Here is a 22243-nt window from a genome sequence, read left to right as displayed (position 1 = left end):
TGAACACATTCCTTTTATACTGAATTATACACATCATACATTCAATGCTTTTTCTTCACATTGTTACAAAAATAAAAGACACTTTTCTGACTCATCCCATGATGAAAAAACTGAAATAAATTAAGTTATACTGGTTAATACAAGTCTAAACAGTGCTGAGTTCACTTTGATCTTTCCTGCATCTGTACATGATCACATGTACAATTTCACATCACAGTGGCTACATGCGCAGCAGTTCTGCGTTACATTTCAGACTGATATAACTGATTATATTGTAAACTAAACAGACACAAGGATTTAGTTGAGATGTCCTGCACTTCTCAAGTTTTAAAAAGAGCTGCTACAGTGCATCTTTTCACACAACACTGTGCAGAGACACATCACAAGACCCTAATTGGGTGGAGAGGGTGTGGAGTGACCCTCCGTGACAGACTTGAGCCCTGGCCTTTCAGAAGCACCTCCAACCTCGTGTTGAGCGCGTGATATCACAGCTTGCTGCACCCTCAGATGGCGAGGCGAGGCCCCGTTCTGCTTAACACGAGGGGGGGACATCATTAAGGCTCAGCTCCCCTAAAAATCCCCAAAAAACTTTTGTTCCCAACTTAATGCTCTCTCAGTTCTAAATCCCCAAATCTGCTCCACAGCAGCTTGTTGCTACGATGGATGAGAACAACATAAGATGCTTTAAGGTGCATTTCAATCAGAAACATGGCAGATGCTACAGAAACAAGGCACACTCCATTTCAGCTGTTGAAACGTTCAGCGGGATGGTATCTGGAGGAGAAATTATGCAACCAGTGCTTTTACAGGCTTGTGTACCACATGAATGAATGCAATCATTCCCAAGTTCTTGGCTTAAAAGACGATGAAAGCAATGGGCGTAATGGGAACAGACTGAGTGCAGACTGTGTAAAGAGAAAATAAAGACGCACTCGCTCACGCTCACTTAATATTTCCCAGTACCAACACGCAGCTTCAAGATCACAGAACACACACACACACACACACACACACACACACACAGAGTCTCTATCTTTTGTCTCTTTCATGCCCTCCCCCATTATGCTGCCTCGTCTTGCAGGCTTGTGTGCAGCTTTACTCCGAACATGGCCTCCCACTGTGCTCTGACCCAGGCCAGCAGACCCTGGAGGAGCTCGGTGCTCTCCGAGCGCACACACCACGTCTTCTCCTGTTTCACCGTCTGCAGGGGGGAAAAAAAAAAAAAAACACAGCTTGAGAAACACTTCAAATTAAAACAGTTAATCATGAGAAAATCCAACTTGACCATACTGCGAGCTGCAACAGGTCTCTTGCTGAATGAGATTAAGAAAAGCAGGGCTTGCATGTATGTGAACTGATATCACTGTTGTAAGAATCCTCAGAAACAACACAATATGCATCTTGGTCAACGCTGTGCGGCCTAATTTCGCAGCACATGTGCTGTACTTAACAATACAGTGATCTCACCCTGAATTATGTTCTAACATCAAACAGAACTTGATTGTGTTCTATCACAGTGAAATTCTTCTCAGCAGCGACGAGTAAACAAATGAAGTGGTGGTGTTTGCAGATCACGGTGAACAGGCGAACAGTTAGAGGACTCACTCAGCTCTGCGCTCTACTGCAACGACTGTGCACACATGCGGGACAAATCAATACAAACACTGGCTTGATAAATACATGTTTTTACAGTTTTGGTTTCATTCAGGAGCTCACAGCTGAGACAAAGGCATGAGGGGAAAGGAATGATGGGAGGATACAAACATCCCGATCTGTATTTAAACGAAAACAGCATGAGCGACTGAGCCAACTGAACACGGACCAAATACCAGATTTCATATGGAAATACTCATTTTGGCTGCTGTTGTAGAGAATTTCATTAAAAATAGTGAAGAAAAACTCCTATTGGCTTTGTTTTTTTTAATCAGTCTGTTATCATAATCTCACTGTTAATGATGGATCTGTGCATTTATCATGATGGAGACACTTGTTATTGGCTGATCAAAACAAGAGTTATATGTATAATAAAGTGAGGATGTTGCAGTTGTACTTATCCACCAACAACTGCACTCTTTTTAACACCAACCTCGTCGTAGAGCTTAATATCTATCCTGCACTGGTCTGAAGGCCACAGGAGGACCGAGCTCACGCAGCTGATTGGCAGCGTTTCTAAAACGGCGACGCTCCCGCTGCACGGCTCTTTGTTTTCGTTCTCCGTCAGGCCGTTGGAGCTTTTGGTCCACTGGTGATCTTCTTTGAGCAGGTAGAGGGTTTCCCGGGTCGCCAGGACTGTCAACGGTGTCCAGACGTCCTCTGAGAGAAAAATAGGGAAACATGAGCAGCTTCATACTATTTTAAGGGTTGAAGATGATGTCACTTCCTAATGCCTCTGTCTTGCTTCCTTTTTTCAGGAAGAACCGTTGTATGAAGTTTTTAACACCTAATGCCTCCACATCAGCTAACAAACCATCAAAGTAAATACAGCTTTGATAAACGGGGTTTCTCAAGTCAAGCTTGGATCCTCAGTAACATCATCATCATGGGTCACTGCTTTACAAAGTACCTCCGCCTGCTACATTCAAAGATGACTTTTAGTGTTTCATTTCATGTCAGGAAGCTCCAGCTTCAGATCAGCGAGCAGAGCGAAAAGGCAGATCTAGGCACGCTGAAATTATGGCACTTGAAATTCCACCGACGTGCGCAGCTGTGTCTAGCCTGCAGCTACCTTGGCTTTAAATGCCTCTGTTTAAACACACAGACAGGGAGGCATCCTGCAGCAGCGCTACACATGTACAGACCACATGCATGCCAATACAATCAAAACACAAGATTTGTGTCTTATTTTATGGCAACGGTTGTTAACTTGGATCGTGGACAGGCGCCTGATGTCAGCTGCTGCCCACAAATCACATCTTCTCTTCTATATTTTCCCTTTTCTTGTCTTAATCTGCTTTTATTTTAAAGGAAAAACTTTCTTTCATTCTTATTTATCATATCTTCATTACTGCTGGTTAATATTAATGTTCATGATCTAGCTTATTCTACTTTTTCAGACCACGCCAGCATAAATCCTGACAGTGTTGACATACGAGGCAATTAGCGGTAACAGCACTAATCTCTGCATCAAGTCAGGAGACATGACATGTTGAGTCCTGAAATCTAATCTGTCTCGAAACAGCGTGGTGAAAAGTGAAGCTCGTGAATGAGAGGAGATGTCACCTTGCAGGACAAAAGCCAGAATGTAGAAAAACTGCAGCTGGCCGTCCTCCACATCTGCCTGGATGTCTTCACACACCAGAGGCCTAACACATCCAAAGAAATGAAGTGTTGACATAATGTTGCATGTAAATACATTAACAAAATAAATCTCCTCCATCATTTCTAAACCGGCTGCTGTTTCGCGAAAAGCAGAGACACGGGGGGCTGTGGTGGTTTGTGGCTGGCAGGTGGAATCACTTCCACAACATGGGGTGAATTTCTCAGCATCTGTGAAGCAAAGGGGATAATTGACATAATAATAGCTGACAGGTCTTGGATTGCACAAACACTGGACGTGCACCGAGACTGTGGTTAGCTGCCTCGCAACACATGAAGGAGCTGCTGTGATTTGGTTTTTTTGTTTCTGATTCCTGAGCTGTGGAATCTGTAGCCTGAGGACAAATCACAAGTTGGGAGATGTGAGATATTAGTGTGAATATATTAATCTTTTCTTCATGATGAAAGTATATTTCATCTTTTTTTTCCCAGTAAAAGGAAAGTTGATATTTATTTGACTTTTGCTAGTAGGATAACACACGTTTGCCAGGTTGTCCAGGCTGCTACAAAGTCTGTTAGTGTCACTGAAATATTTGATTATTCACAGCACGTTTTTTTTTTACACTTTCTTATGAGAAATTTGATCCCTTTTCTTCTCTGAAATAATACTTTCATTAAGATAACCACATTCTTTCTCAGTGAAAACCGAGAGAAAGCTGCTGTCATCTTTTTTTTAAGAGAGAAAAACGTACAAATAAAGGTGTAAAAAAAGCGACACAAGGTGATAACAAAACACACCACAGGATATGCATGCTTCAGGAGCACAACATGTGTTACAAATTAAGATGTGGTTTACCAGCTAATTTAGTGGGGCCGTTTTACAAAATGAAGTCTAAAAAAGGCTGATTATAATGGACTAAAGATGTGTGAGAAATGTGAAGTGTTGGACCTCCAGCAGCCGTGGCTCCCTTTAACTTAAACCTCCCAACCACATATAAATGCACGTGACACTCTTCAGACCACATCTTTCAGCATCCGCACAAATGTCGCCCATTTTCCTCAGTGCGTGCCACGGCTGCTTCCCTCGTCAAAGCAGCAGCGGCAGAGAGGAGCGTACCAGAGATGGTGCTGGGGGTTGAGTCTGGTGGTAGAGATGGACTGCAGCTTGCTGTCTGATTTGTGAGCCATCTCGCGCACAATTCCTGAAGGAAAGACAACGGAAAAGCAGAGCGATCAGGTGAGTTTTGTAATCACACCAGTGCTGAAACAATAGTCTGCAAAGACTCTCAGTCATCCACGGCCACAGTCAGACAACATTTTCCCTGCTCAAAAAGGTAACAGCTAAATAAACCTGAATAAGTACTTCATTCTTTTTTGCTTCATTTAATTTTTAAATAAACATTTGATGTTTTCTTCTCTGCAAATATGAGAATTGATACATTTTCTCAGTTTTATATAATTGTGAGCTGCAGATTAAGCGAAATAAAAATACTTGTTATTATTATTGTGGAAAAGTCAGCTGTGTTTTTTTTCTTGTTTTAAATTGTTCACTCTTGCATCGTTTAAGAAATATCTACCTATCAAACCGATTTCAAAACAAAAGAACGCAAAGTAACAGGACTGATTAAGATCCTTAAAGCTTCTCGGCCAATTAAACCTGTGTGTTGGATGATGATTTTAGCCCCAGAAATTAATGCAAATTTCAAAGACGGAATATGAAAATGATGCATCACAGCTCTGAGCTGAGTTGAAACAGCTGTGTGAAAACTAAACACGCCATGTCAATCACATCTCAAACTGAATGGAAGCGTCGCTGCTCACTTGCACGAGGCGAAACACGTATTGACATTGGCATTTAACAGGGAAGCATAATGAGCAGCGATGGAGGCAATCGAGTGAACCACGTGACCGCCCCGGTCTGAAAGCCAACACCTAACTTGTAAAGGACACAGAGAAGGCACAGTGGCCTAAAAATGCCACACCCACACATTCATGGCAAGACATCTACACACAAAAGCCAAACTCTGTCTGAAACTTTGTCTTCCTCTGCTAACTGTAAATAAGAAAGCCAAAAGGTTTCTGGTTGCAGGTGTAAAATTTCAGCTGCATAGTATCAGTGGGTGAGAAAATGTTGGGAACACAATGTGCCGGGTCACGCTCACATTCACGGATTGTAGCGTGTCATTGAGCGCGACAACAATACAGGGCAGAGAGGATATCTGCAGTGTGGCTTCACAGTCGAGTCTGAATGGACGGCACTTCAAAGGGATTTAAAAGGACACTGAGGAGGAGTGGGGACGAAAAAGGAGCCTACTGGGTTAACAGCGGAGGAAAATAAGATGATGACAAAAGAAACCCTGCTTTATCAATACCCTCCTCAGGACAAAGGTGCAAGAAATGGAAAGGGGAGGCTGATTAATATCATTCTTACACATGGCTGACACATGCAAAAGGCCGAGTTCATGCAGCTATTACACAAAGATGTTTCTGTTATTCTAACTTTGGGTTTGGGACCCACAGTAGTGCAAATGAGACCAAGCTAAATGGTCATTAGTTCATTATGTTGAGTTTTTTTTCTAGCTTGTTTTTTCCCCTAGAGAAATATAGTTCTGTGTCCTTAGATTTTTGGTTTTTCTATTTAAGAAAATATGGTTTAAACAACAACTATCCGATCAAAGATTTGTCTATGAAAACATTTTTGCCTTTTGATAAAATGATCCAGCCTCCACAAATGCATCAGTGTTCAGTTTCGTCTTAATACAAAACAGCCATGCGAGGATTTTTCCTGATTAAAACACTGTTATAAAAGCTCTGGTTTAAACAGGAACTATCTGATAGGAGAAGAAGTAAACAGGACTGGGAACCTGACGAAGCATTCAGTGCCAACTTTTGTCACTTGACAGTTTTCAAAACTCGGGGCTATGGAAACAAAAAACACTCGAAATTGTATTTTTTTGTTTTCGCTGTTTGGACAAGAGACAGGTGGTCCAAACACAAACTGTATCCATAGTAAGGAAGTAGCATCCATCAGCAGCCAGATGCAAAATATCACTAACAAACCACCTCCGCTTCTGAGCCATTTTTATAAAACAAAAATATCGTATTTGGTTGTTAAATCTTTAGCTGTTGAATTGTTAAATTGTTGTGGATCCTGGAATTCATCAAAACCTGTTGCTGTTGGATCAAAATCTTGTGCTGTGTCATGTAATGTTCTGTGTAATGTCTCTGATGTTTTTAAATACTCTCCACAACAACAAAAAAACGTCAGTTTTGATCAGTTTCTTTTCTGTTTTTAATCTTTTACTTTTACTTAAATTAAATGACAGGTTCAGTAAAAAGCCAGCGAGGAGTTTCAGTTTAGAAAAAAAACAAAAAAAAAACATGGCTGATGGTGCGATCGCTGTCACGAAAATCTGCGCTGGGCTGGAGTCAAAGTCTCCCACACTGCTGGCAGCACATTTTCACATGTTTGAGGGGAAAGCATGGGCGTAGGACGAATTTAAGATTAAATGACCTGTTAACATAGACAATTTTAGCAAGGTGCCATCCAAGATTGCAATCATGTGAAAGCAGAGGCTGACCGGCCGAGAGCGTTAAGAACCGAATTTGCAGAGGGCGGACTTTGGTTGGTGCTCTGGTCTATATCAGTATTCCTACTTCCTCTCGTTTCAGCCCCAGACTCTTTGGCTGCCTCCATCACCAACAAAAACATCGCTCCTGATGGTTTTAACATGAAATCAAACACCGTACCACTGCTGTGATGCTGTGTATAGCTACATAAAATTACATTTACGAATTCCAGTTTCCAAAAGCCACAGCTAAAGGTGCATTTCGCATTTCACACAACAATAAGTTCACAAATTCCTCTGAGAGAAAATGACTGAGCAATAAAAGCAGAAGATCAGTAAGACAGCTGCAGATTCCACAGGTCTTGTGTTATCGCTCATGTTTCAATAAAGTTGTGTCAGACTCGGTTAGACCAAGAGGCTTCGGGCTCCAGAAAACTGTCCCTCTTATAACCACATCCTCTCTGTGTCTTCCAGCCAGAGAGTCTTCTGTCATTCCAGTTGTGGTTTTCAACTTTGTCCATATGACGGGAGCCAGGTTGGACGATAGACGGGGTTTGTTATGGTTAAGCTTTTCCATATAATATTACAACAGCTGTTTTGGGGTTAATTTGATATTAGGGAAAAAAAAAACTCTGGCATAGTAGCAACTAAGTTATTTTCATCCTCAAGGATCAAAGAAATAAACATATGATATACTCTATGTGTAAGTATTTGGCAGTTAAACATAGATTTTCATGCATTTTCTTTGAGATGCACCTGAAAATATCATGTTTTCCACTTTGTCTGTTCTGTTTTGGACAAACTCTGTGGTTTCTGCTGAAAGAAATCTGGAATCATTTTCAGCCACGAAGAATTCAACACAGTAAATGAGCTGTTTATGAATTTGGACAGAAAGAAAAAGCTCTCAGAGGACACAGGGAGAGCTGCAGATAGAGGGAGGCCGGTGAAAAGAACAAAAAGCAGAGCGTGTGCTGGAAAAAGGAAGAAATGTCATCGAAAAATGTATAGGATTGGTTCACGAACACCCACATGTTACTATAACTGTAAGAGATAGTGTTAAGTTCATTTGTGCGACACTGCGACTTCAATGAATGATCTCACTTGACTGTGTGTCAGTGAAAGCTGGACACAAACGGCAGCTGAGGGCAGAGAGCTGTGGAAAAAAGTGTGATTGCTCTTCTTATCCGTTGACTGAATTTGAAGTTTTTGCCTGTGTTCAGCATCTTGTATTGTGAGACTGGTGATTATGGGAAAATACTTTCATACGTCACAGTCTCTATTATTAAATTTCCAAACAGCGTGCACTAGAGACGGAGCATCAATACTTTTCCATGCGTGCCAAGTTCCTGTTTTCTCCAAACGTTTTCAGGGCTGGAAATTGCCAAATTAATTTTCCATATTTTTCCAGACATTCCAAACCCGAGCAGGAGCCCCCCTCTAATAAAAGGTTTTCCTTCCAGCCTCTGGTTCTCCCTTTCAGACAAGTTGGTCTGGGCAGGATGTGCTCAGTCTGTGTGAACCCAATACGGAGAGGGACGGGGCAGAAATTTGCGTCACATAGCACACATGTGGTGTAGTATTAGTCTGTGAGGGGAGTAGCTTGGGTTTCTCAGTCTGTGGCACAATGCCTGTGAGTGGAACATGCTGTTCCAATACCTGCCTCAGGGATCAAACAGTACTCTAACTTTTTTTTTTTCCTTTTTAATCTAAATAAGTCAATGGTTTATTTTGTGGCATCTTCCCTCAAAGTGCCCGGAGGAAAGTGAAACCAGTGCAACCAGTAAGTGCAGAGAGACTGAGAGAATAAGGTCAGTGAGTTTCTCTCCCTAACTGTAGTCACAAAGGAAAACTTCCTTTTATGTGTTTTTCCATACACTCAACAGAAACCATTTTCCACTATTTCTGGATTTGGCAGCGTTTTCTTTTACCTGTCAACAGGCCAAAGAAGCGCTTGCAACGTAAACTGTCCCTCACGAGGAGGGTATAGGCCACGCCCCCGTCTCCAAACTCCATGTGGATGCTCTGAGAGCCCAGCCCCACCTCCAGGTAGCTGAGCTCCATGATTGGGTGGCTGTCCTTCTTCTGCAGCCAATCAGAGAGTTGGCCTGTGCTGGGAGGAAAAGAGTGAGGCATTAGAAAGTGCAGAAAATGCACTGTCACACTGAGATGGATGAAATGGTTTACTTGATCTCTGACACTTGGAGGTGTGACTGCCAGAACAACACTTTAAAATGTGTTTGTTAAAACCAATGTTTATTCAGCGCAACCATGGTAATAACTTATGTAATACTTCATTTTTCATGGATTAAGATAAAAGGTCAAATACAAAATAATAGTCTGGTTTCCTGCCCAGCGCCAGGAACAAGAGAAGTCTGTTTTTATGGTCTGAAAGTAACACTGTACGAACACCACAGTAACTTGTAACTCTGGAGTAATTTCTAAGAGCCATCACAGCATGTGCTCCAGACCTGGGGAAATATATTTTGTTTTGACGAGAGAAAAAAAATCTTTTCATTTATGTGACGGAGGAGACGAAAAAAAAAAAAAAAAACAATAAGAAAGGGGGTAAGAAACCAGCAGGAGGAGAAAAGACTCCTCAGTCAACAGACACTTTGAGGTCAATGTGTTCTCAAGATGTGACCCAGAAACCTGGACAGGTTATGCAATTTTATCCATATCCTAAATGGAGGGTGTGGGGCTGCGCACCAACATCAAAAGTCATAATTGTTAACTGCAGTGTGGCGCCCTCTTTTGAATCACTGTCCACACCAGCAGGAGCTGATTAAGCCTTTGATAAAAAGGAATGTGTTGTGTCAATATCTCATTGTCTTTAGCTTTATACTACGTACAAGTTACTTTAGCGAATCCCACTTAAACTTTCTTTTATTGCATTTTTTCCATTCTTTTATTTGATTTTATTTTTTCCTTCCTGCTCTTGGTGACACCTAGTAGTTGTTGCATAGCTTAATTTAAATAATCATTGTTTAAACACATGATCTTTTCATGCAAAATTGCATATACAAACATAATTAATGCAAAATCCTGCAAGACTGCATACAATATATAATATTGCAGGAATGCAAATAACTAATAAGTAATAACAATAAGAGTAAAATAAGTAATTAGAAATTATTTGTTGCAATTAAGTAGTTAAAAAGAGAGAGCAAAGACTTTTTGTATCCTGTACAGTTGCTCCACTTACTGCATCTCTGATGTTGCTTCCAGGAAATAGATTCGCTGGTTTGACACCACCAACAGAGAGGGTACCTCCCCTGGCTCCCCATACTTGACAGCTGACATCTAAGAGCACAGAAAAATGAGATATGAGATGGTATACAGCCACTTAATATTTCCTATTAGAGCATGATAATTTGAACCATGAAGCTATAAAAACAAAACTTGTTGTGTGATATTCACAAGCTCTAGAGGTTTAAAATCAGACCCGCAGACCACGATCTTTCTTCATTTCCTCTTTAACAACACAAGAAGTGAAAGCACATGGGAAACAGAGAGCAGCCTCTGTCACTGGATAAATAAACATAACGAAAATGAATGGAGCGGGACCTCCTGTTTCCAGCTGTGGTTTGCTCTGTCCTGCTCTGCTCTTTGCTCTTCGTCCAGGTGTCTGACAGAGAAAAGCAATGACCTGCTGATTTGAAGAGCTCCCAGGATGCACTGCATATTAAAAGAGGTCTCTAAGATCATTGAGTGACAGGAGGGGAGGACAAAACTAGTCAAAGAAGCTACAGAAGAAAGAAGAAGAGGAGCGGGGTTAAATGGGCTCCCGGGAGATTTACTGCTGACTGCATTCATCTTGGCTGACTGAGATGAAACCACAGCTAAAGTGTTGTCGGTCTTAAAGTTGTCACTACCCATTAAGATGGAATCTTTTGGCCATCGGCTGGATATTTTAAAGGACTTTTAAAAACCACAATAACAAAAGAAACAATAACAGCATCATAAAAACACTGAACAGCTAAATTTGAGTAATCAGTCACAGGCTACCATGACTTGCTAAATTCTGCTTAACCAGCAGATAATACCATTTCCTCCCTTAATATTACCTCCAGTAAATATTGTGAAAGCCTGAATATCAGTTTTCTAAATCAGCTTGTTATTGTGAGTGAACCATTGTGGTTATTTCACATGAGAGAATTCTGCATTTCTGATTTCGCCCTCTCTTTTCTTGCAGTTTTTAAGTGGCAGGACTCAACTGGAAAAAGTGTGATGTCATACATGTCCCTGCACCAATCAGAGTTTGGCAACAATTAACAAAAAATGTGATGACAATTACGGGCTTGTTTGCTCATGTTGCCAGAGTTTTGAGTCTTAACTTCATCATAAAAAATATGCTTTTCCAACTATAAAGGAAGAGACATTTTCAGCAGCTGGAGTTTTCCTGCTTGTCTGAACTATCCCTTTAACATTGACTGTTCCTTTTATGGTCATGAATAGTTTGCCTTTCTCGAGATTTGGAAAAACAAGTTTTAATACATGTGTGCCTTCCTCATAGATACCTTGAGGAAAGAGTGAAGCTCCTCTTCTTCCTCAAAGACCTCCACATCCAGGAAAAGCTTGAGCCGATGGTCCACTGCTTCGTAGTCCTCAGACAGTAGGTCCACGTCATCTACAGACACATCGAGAGCTCATCAGCATTAGTCACATTACTGCTAGTCCAACACAATAAACCAAAAAAACAAAGAACAAATCTTCAGGAATTTGGGCTTAAAGACTTAAAATGAATGAATCTTTGTTTGGCTACTTTATTTATTCCCTTAAATGATATCTTGCATTGATACTGAAGCCATAGTTTCCTGGCAGCAATGTGAAGACTTACATATTTCTTGGCTTCAAACAAACTTCACCCAGATTTTACTGCAGCAGATCTTAGCATTAGCCAACAGGCCTCACAAAGAAAGGCATTTAAGAGCAATAAATCCACCAATGAACAGCAATGGAGGTCATTTGAACACTGATGAATGGTTACAGCTAATCGAAAATGACAAGGCCTGGGCCTGCACAGGCCAAAACAAACCCACCGTCTTTCATTTGAGGAGAGTACAAACAGATCAGATTAAAAAGGCCCTTAAACCTTCAGACAACGCTCTTTCTAAAGGTGAAAGGTGTGTGTACACCCACACACACACACATACATGCACGCACACACTCTTTAGAAACAAAGCACTTCTTCAGAGAGAAGAAAATCAGAAACTCTGCACCACAACAATGGCTGCACTGTGTCACCGAGAGAAGACACCATATTCAGTGTCAGTCAGTGCTTCAGGATGAGTGTAAGTTGTCTCCAGTGTGAGACGGTGGTTTCAGGACAGATTATGTGGTATTGGCACTACAACTGCAGTATTACAAAAAAAGAAAAGATACAGAAAGCTATTATTACGACTCAGCCCTTCCTCTCTTAGGCTTTCATTCCTTCTCCCATCACTTCCAGTAATGACTCCAATCTGTCTTGTTACCATGTGGTTCGTCTAAAAATGGCAGACAGATGTTGCGGAAATCGGATGCTGTTGCAGAGATACACAGAGTTTCTGTGCCACACAACATCCACAAGATCCAAATACTTCCCATCTCTGTTCAGTTTTAATTAAGACTTAGATTCATCTTTGGGAAAGGCAGTGAAGTCGACGTAAACAGTTTATACCACAGCTGATGTGTTTTACAATGACCATATGAAGTGTAGAACTTGAATCAAGTAATAAAATACTATTTATATTTTACTGCTGTTCAGGCTTTCCTCCCGCAGACAGTCCTGCCAACATCACAGTGATATCTTAACTGTTTCTGCTGTCAGTTTGAAGCTTCCAGCTTCTAAAATGTGAAAAGTTTTTTAAAATTTTTTTTATACATTACTATAAATTAAAAAATCTCTGGATCTTTTGGACTGATGGTCAATGTTGAAGACATCACCGCAGGCTCTGAGAAACTGTTATGGGCTTTTTCTGCTTCTTTTTGTTCACTGAGCCAATGGTTTCCAGCTGATGGCTTCAAAAACATCAAAAACATGGTCTTCTTATCACACCTATTTACATGTTATGCTGTAAAAGTAGTTGGAATCACGTTAGTTATGTGTATTTCATGTTTTTTATATTTATAATGTTGATTATAAGCCTTGATTACAGTTTCATGCTCCACTGCCTATTTGATTGAATGAATTAAAACTGAAGAGCAGCACAGAATCTTCTATCATCTTCTGGTTTTACATCCAGTCAGAATGGATAGATGCTAATAGACTCAGTGTGTATGTGAGGTTAGTTGTGTTGCCCTAATGTGGAAGGGAACATTTCCACCTTCAGAGCTCACCAGTTAAGAACCACTGCAAAATCTTGACCCACCATTTGGGGTGGATCTCCCTGCAGGCTGGGCTTGGACTTCAGGTGGTGTCGCACCAGTAGTGGTGTAGTGGTAGCTCCCAGCCAGGTCCTCTTTACTTTGACACTCTGTGTTGTAAGAGAGGCTGTAGGCATCACCAGGAGCATCCCTGATGAAGAAGGAGCTTCCCTGGGCAGTGACGAAGGTGGGGTCTTCTGTAGTGGTGGCGGTGTCCAGGATGGGACTACTGCTGATACTGGCATCTGTGTAGTCGTCCTGTGGTGATACAGAGAAAACCTGGAAATAATGAGTCTGTGTCTAAACAATTATAGAAATAAATTAGAGTGAGAAAAGCAAATGTGAAGCTGATCGGACAGACCTTAGTGGCACTGCGAGTGCTCTGGGTTATATCGAGGTGATCGTCCTCACTGTCGGGCCTGGATGGACGACGGACGGGTGTGCTGCTGTAGGGAGCTGATGGGACAGCCAGCTGGACCACATGATCGCTACCACATTCTGGACAAATATTACTGTTCCCTGGAAAAAAACAGATAGATACAGGAACTGATTTCCAAAGAGCTACAGACCGGTGATGGTGAAAACATCTGCATTACTGACAAAGAACAGGAGATGCTCCCCTTCATGGCATTAATCTGTAATTGCAATACAATAAATTACTGTGTGTTTGAGTCTTCTCTACCCCTAGTCGAAGGTTTTGTCATCCATTTTTATAAAAGGAACTTGTTGTTATGCCATGAATCATCATAGTTACCACTATTTATAAATGCAGATACCTTATTTTTTATGGGAAAGATTAAATGTTGATCTTATCATTATATGTAAAATTATATTATCTATTTTTTGTACATCTATTATTTTTTATCTATTTATGTACTTTTTTTTATTTTCTTTTTTTGGGAGGGTTATTTTATTGTGCCATCAACCTGGAGGGAGGGGGGACCCCTTGTCAGGCAGCTGATGTACACGGTTAAATATGAGCGATGTTAAAGGAATCCATGTCTGAAATGACCATGTATGCAAGAGCTGTTGTGTCTGATATAACCTCCAGTACTGGGGGCAAATTAATAATAAAAACTTGATTAAAAAGAAAAAAAAAAAAAGATCTACAGAGTATCACATCCATTCAAGAGCATGAGGACAGCTGATTGATTCTGACAACCAAATGATGCAAGAAAATGGACAGAAAACACGTCTGCTTTCACTCATAACAATATATGAAGAAGACTTTTCCCTTCTGTCTGCAGGGCATGTATTTCTGTAACCCATGCACAAATAATGTCTAAGTTCAGACACGTGCAAATGAAAAAGGTATTTGTTGCCTGAAATTTCAGCAGAGCACTAAACTAAGCACACTAACAAAGGAGTGTGGATCCAAGAAATCCCCAAAACATCTGTCGAACAAAGCCTGCGTGCTGTCTGTGCGTGCTGGAGCAGGTCTTAATGTCAGGTTTGGTTGAGTTGCTGGGAGGTGGCTGCTGGGGTGAAGGCTATTATCTGTCTCCTGCTGATTATAGGAGGGGGAAACTCAGCGGAATGGGCCACTTGGCAATAAAAGAGAAGAGATAAGTCCTGGGATGCTTCACTCGAGTCCATCTGAGACCGCAATTTTGTTTTGGGAAAAAAACGCAGCCCTGTGCAGACTACCAATGGGAGCCTGACAGCTGAGAGGTGCTTTGACGTCAAATGATAAATATCTTTTGCATGAACCTGCCGGGCGAATTGCGTGACCTTGTCTTGTACCTTTTTCTCTTATCTTCTGTGTTCAACCACGCAACCAGCTGATATTGATTAAACAAAAGAAAGAGAAGCGATTATTTTGAGGGAAAGCTGATTACATCCACTGCTTCGTTTTTAAGGATGGCTTAGAGTGTGTGCGGCTGGGCGTGACTCATCTGAGCCTGTGCGTGACTCAGTTCGAGGGATGATTCAGAGTCAAGGCTGTGGTGTGTGTATGAGTGGGATGCTTTGACAGCTAAGGATGACAGATTCAGATGTAAACCTGAGCCAAACATCACAGCGCTTGAGCAAGTTTTTCACTCACAAGGGTGCAATTCTTTATGTTTTACAGATGTTATTCAATTTCTAAGATGCCCCTTAACATCTGGACAGTTGATTGATGATCACCTGCTTCACTTTCAACTACAATAACAATGTATTTTGTTTTGTTTTTATGTTTTATGTGTTTTTGCTGTCTTCCACTCTACATTTTAACTATTTTTCAATGTGTTGCTTGAAGATTCAGTAAATTTTCACCTTTGGTGTCACCATCACATTCGGCCTCTGTTGGCTGCTCCCCGTCCTCTTCTTCCACACCCTCTGGTAGCATCGCTGCCCCTCTCCGCCTCACTCTCCCACCCGCCTCCTCTTCACTGCCCCCTACTTCAAGAGCAAACTCCGACCTGCAGCGAAGGCACTGCAGGTGAACACAGCTGGGATGGAGCTCGGAGTCACGCCGCTGGTTTTCCTCCGCCACATGAGACAGCACGTCGATCAGAGCCTATTCAGCAAACATTATTACTTTTAAACAATGTGTTAATAGTGTGAGCAAAAGAAAGAAAAAAAAAACATAATTTCTATACAGAGAACAAGTTTGTCAGCAGACAAAAGTTTGCCAAAGTTGGACTGTTTGGCTGTCAACAGCTCATCAGATATGCAGGCTCCTTCTTTTCTCTGCTGGTTTTGAATAGTTCTGTCTGGCAAGGCCAAAAATGCACAGAAAGTTATTTGCATGTTCAAACCTTTGTAGCCGAAAACTAGAAACTGTTGGAGCTACATCAAGCTTCTCAAAAGGCCAAAAATCAGTAGATCGAGGATAATTTGATGCAATGCATCACAGCTGGTAATGCAGGACATGTGTGAGTGTTTCTGTAAACACGAGGACAATCTGTCTTGTTCAATGAGCAGCTATGGAAGAGTTCAAGGTGTTTGCTGAACTATTATACTTGTCACTTTAGCTATGTGTGTATGTGTGTGTGTGTGTGTTTATAAAGCATGATTCATAACTCCCTGACGGCTCACCACAATTCTGAAAAAAATCTTGCATACTGGAATTGGTATTGGCTTTCTGTGCTATCTGGCACTGCGCTGATGTTGCATAATATGAGGAGACCAAAATCAAGGTGTAGCAGTAAACATGGGACATTGTGTACTGCTGGATGTTGATGTCATATGTGAAATCAAGGGGAACAGGGTGGGGGTAGAGGGCAGCCTGTGAGCGTGACCAGACTCGTACAAGTACAAGTGTGTGAACTTTGTGATCTCGTGTCATCTGAGATAAAAGTCATCTAAAATAGCTTCTGAAAGTAACCAAATACTTCAGAGTGTGTTATTAACCTGTAGAGCTTGCTGTGGGTCATCATCCAGCAGGACGTAGCGTCTCCTCCTCTTCTCCCTGCTGATGTAGTCGAACTGAAGCTCCACAGCTGGAAGCGTCTCTTCTGTATCCTGAGACAAAGAGAGACAGGAGAGAGAAACCTCATCCATAAACTTCTTAAACTTATATTTCTTTAATAATAATCATCATCAAGATATTATTGAGAATGTTTTTTTATGTAGATATATATTCTGAGATGGCAAATGTACACAAAAATCACATAAAATGTTCAAATTTAATGCTATTGAAATGCTGTATTCCACAGTTTTGTATTAAGATACACAAAACTCTTAATGTGTTTTAACTTACACAACTCATTTTGTTTGTTTTTAATAACAATCTCACTGATAATTTGATATAATTATAATAACATAACAATATACTTCACTTTTTTCCTAAGCTGCACAACTCATTTTTCTTTCCCTTTAAACATGCATGCTTTCTTTTTTTCTCCCTGCCTTCTTACCCCACGGGTCCATGAGGCCTCTGTGGTCTCCACCCGAGCCAGGCTGTCCAGCTCCAGACGACATCTCTCCTGACCACGTTGCATGTCCACCTCCAGCACCAGGCCCTGTTTTATGCACAGAAACACTTCCCTCCTCCTCCTCCCTTTCCCTCGCTGGCTACTGTCGCCTTCCTCCTCTTTGTCAGACAAGACGCCAACAAGGAGCGGGTGACACAGGTCCACTAACAAGAAAAAAGAAGAGAAGAAGCTTTAAAATTGTTCCTCTGACGAGTTGTAAGGTTAATGAAGAAATACTGTAGAAGTAAGTTAAAAGGACCTTCAAGCAACAAATACCCTACCTCCTAGGTCCTCCTCCTCCTCTTCCTCTTTAGTGTCTCTGCTTTCTGCTCTAGACCTTTGGGAGTCTGGACTTGGCCCAGGAGAGCTCATTACTCCCTGGCTCACCACCTGACCATCCACCATGCTGTCCTCCAAGGTGGACTCTGTGTTTCGAGTGCTCTGACCGGGCCACTGTAGCGTGGACTCTGTTTCCTGGTCTCCATCCACGTCAGAAGTCTCCAGCCTGGGCTCAGACGAGAGAAGCGGAGAGGGGAGGACCTCTGGGACCTGCAGGGACGGCGGAGACGGCTGCTTCCAAGGGCTGGTGGTGGTGGTGGTGGTTGTGAGGCCATTGGGGAGAGTTTGATGGTGAGGGGTTGGCTGGTTAGTGCTGACAGTGCTGGTGATGGCAGAGGGGGAAGATCCATCTAGATGGTGCTGGTACCTCAGCCAATCCTCCCCCAGCTGCTCTCTGAAGCTGGACATGCGCTCGATCTCCTGCTGGTGGGGCAGGACAATATCTAGTGGAGGAAAAACATTTTTGTAGTTTTGGTATTTATTTAACAACTAAAAGATTTAATCTTGGTCACTGACATTTTAAGCAGCTAGTAGTTAAAACTGCCAGAAAAGTGAAAGTCTTTAAGAAAAGGGGGATAAATTTGTATATTTGCTTTGATATTACACAGATACAGAATCACAATGGACAAGAAAACCCACTCTGTGAGGAGGAAAGTTGTCTGATCTCGTAATCTGTGTCACTGGGCTCGGATATGCTGGCCCTCCGCACTTTGACCTTACTCTGAAACACAAAATGGTTTGGAAGAACAAAATTATGCTTCAGCAAGTTTGTCAGCATTTACCAGACTAGTCTACTAATACACTTAGGAGCAGCTCTCTTACTCTGGATTTCTTCTTGCGCATGTGTGAGACCCCCACTTCTCCAACAGACACGCTGTCACTAAGCTCCCCAGCACCACTGGACCCTTCTTGGTTACTCCGTTCTGTTGGCATGGCAACAGGAGGTGAAGTCTGGACCTGGGTGATCAGCTGGCCTGGTTTAGGCAGAACCTGCAAAAAAGAGTGGTCCAACATTGAGAGTGGTGCAACTCAAACTAAAATCACATGTATATATAATTATTTAATGTAATTTATCATGATTTGCCACAGTGGATCGATCATATATTGACTGGGAAACTTACTGATAACTCATATGAGGAAAGTGGGGAACCATCAAGTTTGAGCTGGAGAGAAACAAACAAAGGAAAATTGGTTATCCAACAAAAAGAAAACAACAAAAAAAACACGACATGCCATTTTTCTCATTCAGTTGTCACCACAGGGGCCTGTTGATGATTTTCAACCCAATATGATTCAAGAGCCCAAGCCAGTAGGAGGCACAGCCAGCTATTTTGTATGCGTGGAGAGGCTGTACATCATATAAATCAAGACATAATACCTGCTGATGCAGAGCATATGAGCCAGCTGTTATAACTGTGACAATATATTTTAAGGTCGTAGCCTACTTTGGAAATTTAACGGCTCCTGTTTCAATTTTATGTGTTTTACAGCACGACATTATGTGATCTGCTTCAGTCTTCAGCTGCTGTTTTGTGCAGTAACCGTACTGTGCAACTGCCAAGACAAATGTCCATGCTGAACACTTTTATTATTATCATCATTATTTAATGCTTCGACATCAAGTTTTAAAAAAAATAGCATGTCAGCCTATGGTTATTACTCACTCTGAGATAGGCAGCCTTTGGGGAGAGATGTCGAACGGTGCAGGTGCGGTGAGTCTTCTGGAAGAACAGCGGGTTGCCCTCCAGATTAAGCTGCAAGAAGATATAATATTTTACATAGAACTGGTCACATATTGTGAAGCAAATACTTGTATCCACCAAATCCCATGAGGGAGCCTTAGAAGATAAAAATGCATGTGTGTCCTTACTGTTTTGAGGCAGTGCAGTAAGGAGAGAGGAGCTAGCTGGGAATGCTCCAACAGGAGGTTGTAGGCCAGGTCTAAGTGCTGGAGTGAAGACAACTGCTCCACACCTGTATAATCAGGGAGCGCCACAATGCAGGGGAAGAGACATGATATCAAGAACATATAAACAACATATGCAGACATATGTATGTACGTGGAATAAAAATAAACCAGCAGCTCAAACATCTGATCTGACTCTAATGCTTTTCTCCCTTCAGACACTATAAACAGGCAGGTATAAGGTTACTTATTGCTCCGCTCTGTGATGATAAACAGTATCCAAGACAAACAGAGGGACTTTCAAAACACTGGGAGGTGGGGGTCACTGTCAGAGAAAGTCTGCTAACTCATAACAGATCAAGTCGTAAGTTTGTGTATTTGCACCGCGATCGGCTTCCTGTTTTTCCAGTGTTTTTTTAAGTTTCACTGGCTCACTTCTCTCTGAGGTTTGTGAGTGAATTGGCCGAGTGTCAGCTCTCACTGGGGACTGTTTGTCTGTGTCTAAAGAAAATGATGACCAAATCTGACTGTCTTCATCAGTCTACCATACCGTTTATAGTCTCCAGTTCATTGTTCCTGAGGATGAGTGTGAGGAGTTTGGCCCGGGCACTCAGGCCCAGCGTTGGCGCCCTCTGCAGGCAGTTGTAGCCCAGGTTCAAGTGCTCCAGTTCACTCAAGGGCTGAGAATGCAATAGGGAAATAAAGGATTGTCACAAGCATATTTAAAAATAAAGGTTAATTATTTTTACACAAACTGTGGCACCTATCCTACCTTTAGAAATTCAGCACACTCCTGAATCTTGTTATGGCTTAGATCCAGGGATTTCAGGACGTTCAGTAAACTCTGTGAAAGACACAGTGGAGAAAGGTGACGTCAGATGAAGATAATGTGGGTTAATAAGTGAGTAATGATGCACCTCTCTGTATATTTGTCTCACAAGTGACTGGTCAAGGCAAACAATGGAGTTGTAGCTGAAATTAAGGGTGTGCAGTTCCAGCCAAGGCAGTGCAGAGCTGAGGTCACCTCCACACAGAGAAAGCAGCTCCTAGGAAACAAACCAGATACAAACATATTACTTAGCCTTTGGATTTTGGTGCCAAATATTCCTTATATACACACTTAATGACACTTGTTGACTAAGGTACTACACTGAGCAGTATACTACAGTACCTCCAGGGAGCTGAGGCTCTTTGAGCAGGTGAAAACCTCCAACTGGGAGTAAACTCCTCTGAGTCCCTCTAGACAGTGTGGGGGGATTCGCTTTAGCTGGTAAGGAAGAGAGACAAAAAGAAACTTGATACAAGTATGATCACATGTTGTCAGGACAGACAGAATGGGGACATATTTAGTAATGGAAATTGAGAGGGGATGGAATAAAAGAGACACAGGATAAAGCGAGGGAATGATTGTAGTCAGGGTTCATACCTCCAAACTCTTCAGTGACTTGAACGGGAAGATTTTCACCACAGATTGAAGTCTCAACTCTGGCGGGTTGATGAGCTGAATTTAAAAATTAAGACACATAACATCTCGTAATTACAAAGTCCAGCAGGAGTATAAGTAATAGATATAATACGTGAGCAACAGTCAGCAGAATCTGCATGCCTCCTGGAAAACATCTGACCCTATTTTGGGGATACTGCCCTATAAAAATGACACCAGGTCTGCAGAGTTCTCAAATGGAGAAGTATAAAGTTGGGAAGTTTTAGTAAGGCATTTCCCCCAATGGATTTTTTTCCAGGTAAGAAAAGGTGACCCGTTCTTGGGGTCCCACAGCCCACCTTGAGGGAGATGGTCTTCTGCAGGACGTCGAACAGGAACTGCAGCTGCAGCAGGGAAGCTGTGTCAGCAGGGTGGGAGGGCAGTGCCAGGAAGCCATGCTGCTGGCTCCTGGACAACAAGTACTGTTCAAACAGCCGGGTGAGGTGCTGTAAGCTGGCTGCCGGCAAGGTCAGAGTGCTGCTGCCATCCAGCACCAAGTCACCTGGAGGGTAGGAAACACCACTTAGCTCATACTGCTACTATACTAATATATTCATTTTATTCATCAATCGATTTGACATGAAATAATCCCATATTTGATCTGATATCTCTGTGCAAGTTGCATGCAGGATCAAAACAAAGCAACATTTAAAAAAAAAAAAAAAAGGCACATAGCTGCCATTGTTTTTGCTTTAATTATTCCTGGTGACAAGCACCTCTGATGCCATGGACACGACCCTTTTGTTACTTTTTTTATTTATCTACCCAGTGAGAGTAACATTACCATCATTTCGGAGGAGTGTGGCCAAGCTGTGCACCAGGGAGGACCGGCCAGTGTGAGATACAGCCATCCTGAAACGTTTCAACAAGGTGCAATGTCAGCACAACTACAAATCAACAGATATACTAAAGTCTTTTTCCGTGTTACGCAGCTGTTGTATAATAGTGTCTCAAAAAGCCTTAAATACTTTGTTAGTGTAATTTAACATTCAAACCTGCAGCTAACGTTACCTCAGCTAATGTAGCGTTAAACTAGCTATTTCCTGTTAGCTAAGCTTAAACGACATACCTCTGCAGTGACAGCCAAAAAACTTAACATCAAGCTCTTACTTCGACTCGTTAATCATGTTATTTTTTCTATATGTAGAAAAACAACCGTTTAGCTGTAATTTCTCGGCACAGTGCACAGAGATGTTGACATGTTTCGCATCACATGACGAGGTGCCTAATGCTTCTACGGTAGCCCCGACAGACCAAAAAGAATAGTCGCTCAAAATACGGCGCAACGTTTCCCCTTCCCATATGGTTAACTATCCAGATATGGTACAATTTATTATTATAGCCTGTAATTAGAATTAGAAAAATGCTCTATTTTATTAGAAAACTTATGGATTCTGTATTTCTATGAAATTAGCATCAGTTTAGGATCAAGATCACACTAAATGTG

At 41.8% G+C, this 22243-nt stretch overlaps 1 protein-coding gene across 1 annotated transcript; it reads right to left on the bottom strand.

Annotated features, from left to right (window-relative positions):
• On the bottom strand, window positions 1–22025 carry stk11ip (serine/threonine kinase 11 interacting protein). The gene is made up of 26 exons (XM_071463920.1): window positions 21866–22025; window positions 21581–21648; window positions 21096–21298; window positions 20740–20814; window positions 20485–20580; window positions 20252–20359; window positions 20086–20157; window positions 19864–19993; window positions 19278–19381; window positions 19072–19161; window positions 18529–18570; window positions 18230–18397; window positions 18047–18128; window positions 17350–17850; window positions 17012–17232; window positions 16506–16616; window positions 15426–15669; window positions 13531–13688; window positions 13175–13427; window positions 11342–11451; window positions 10027–10124; window positions 8753–8934; window positions 4373–4457; window positions 3220–3302; window positions 2087–2313; window positions 1–1201 (listed from the first exon to the last, which is right to left on the bottom strand). The coding sequence occupies exons 2-26, from the start codon at window positions 21645–21647 to the stop codon at window positions 1061–1063; spliced, it is 3651 nt and encodes a 1216-aa protein (XP_071320021.1). The 5' UTR covers window position 21648; window positions 21866–22025; the 3' UTR covers window positions 1–1060.
• Between the last annotated feature and the right edge of the window lie 218 nt (window positions 22026–22243).

The sequence above is a fragment of the Trachinotus anak genome, unplaced genomic scaffold, assembly GCF_046630095.1.
Source record: "Trachinotus anak isolate AG129_WGS33_773 ecotype Australia unplaced genomic scaffold, CSIRO_AGI_Tana_v1 ptg000026l, whole genome shotgun sequence".
Lineage (NCBI taxonomy): Eukaryota > Metazoa > Chordata > Actinopteri > Carangiformes > Carangidae > Trachinotus > Trachinotus anak.
The sequence above is the reverse complement of the archived record's forward strand: the minus strand, read 5'-3'. Positions and strand labels throughout refer to the sequence as shown.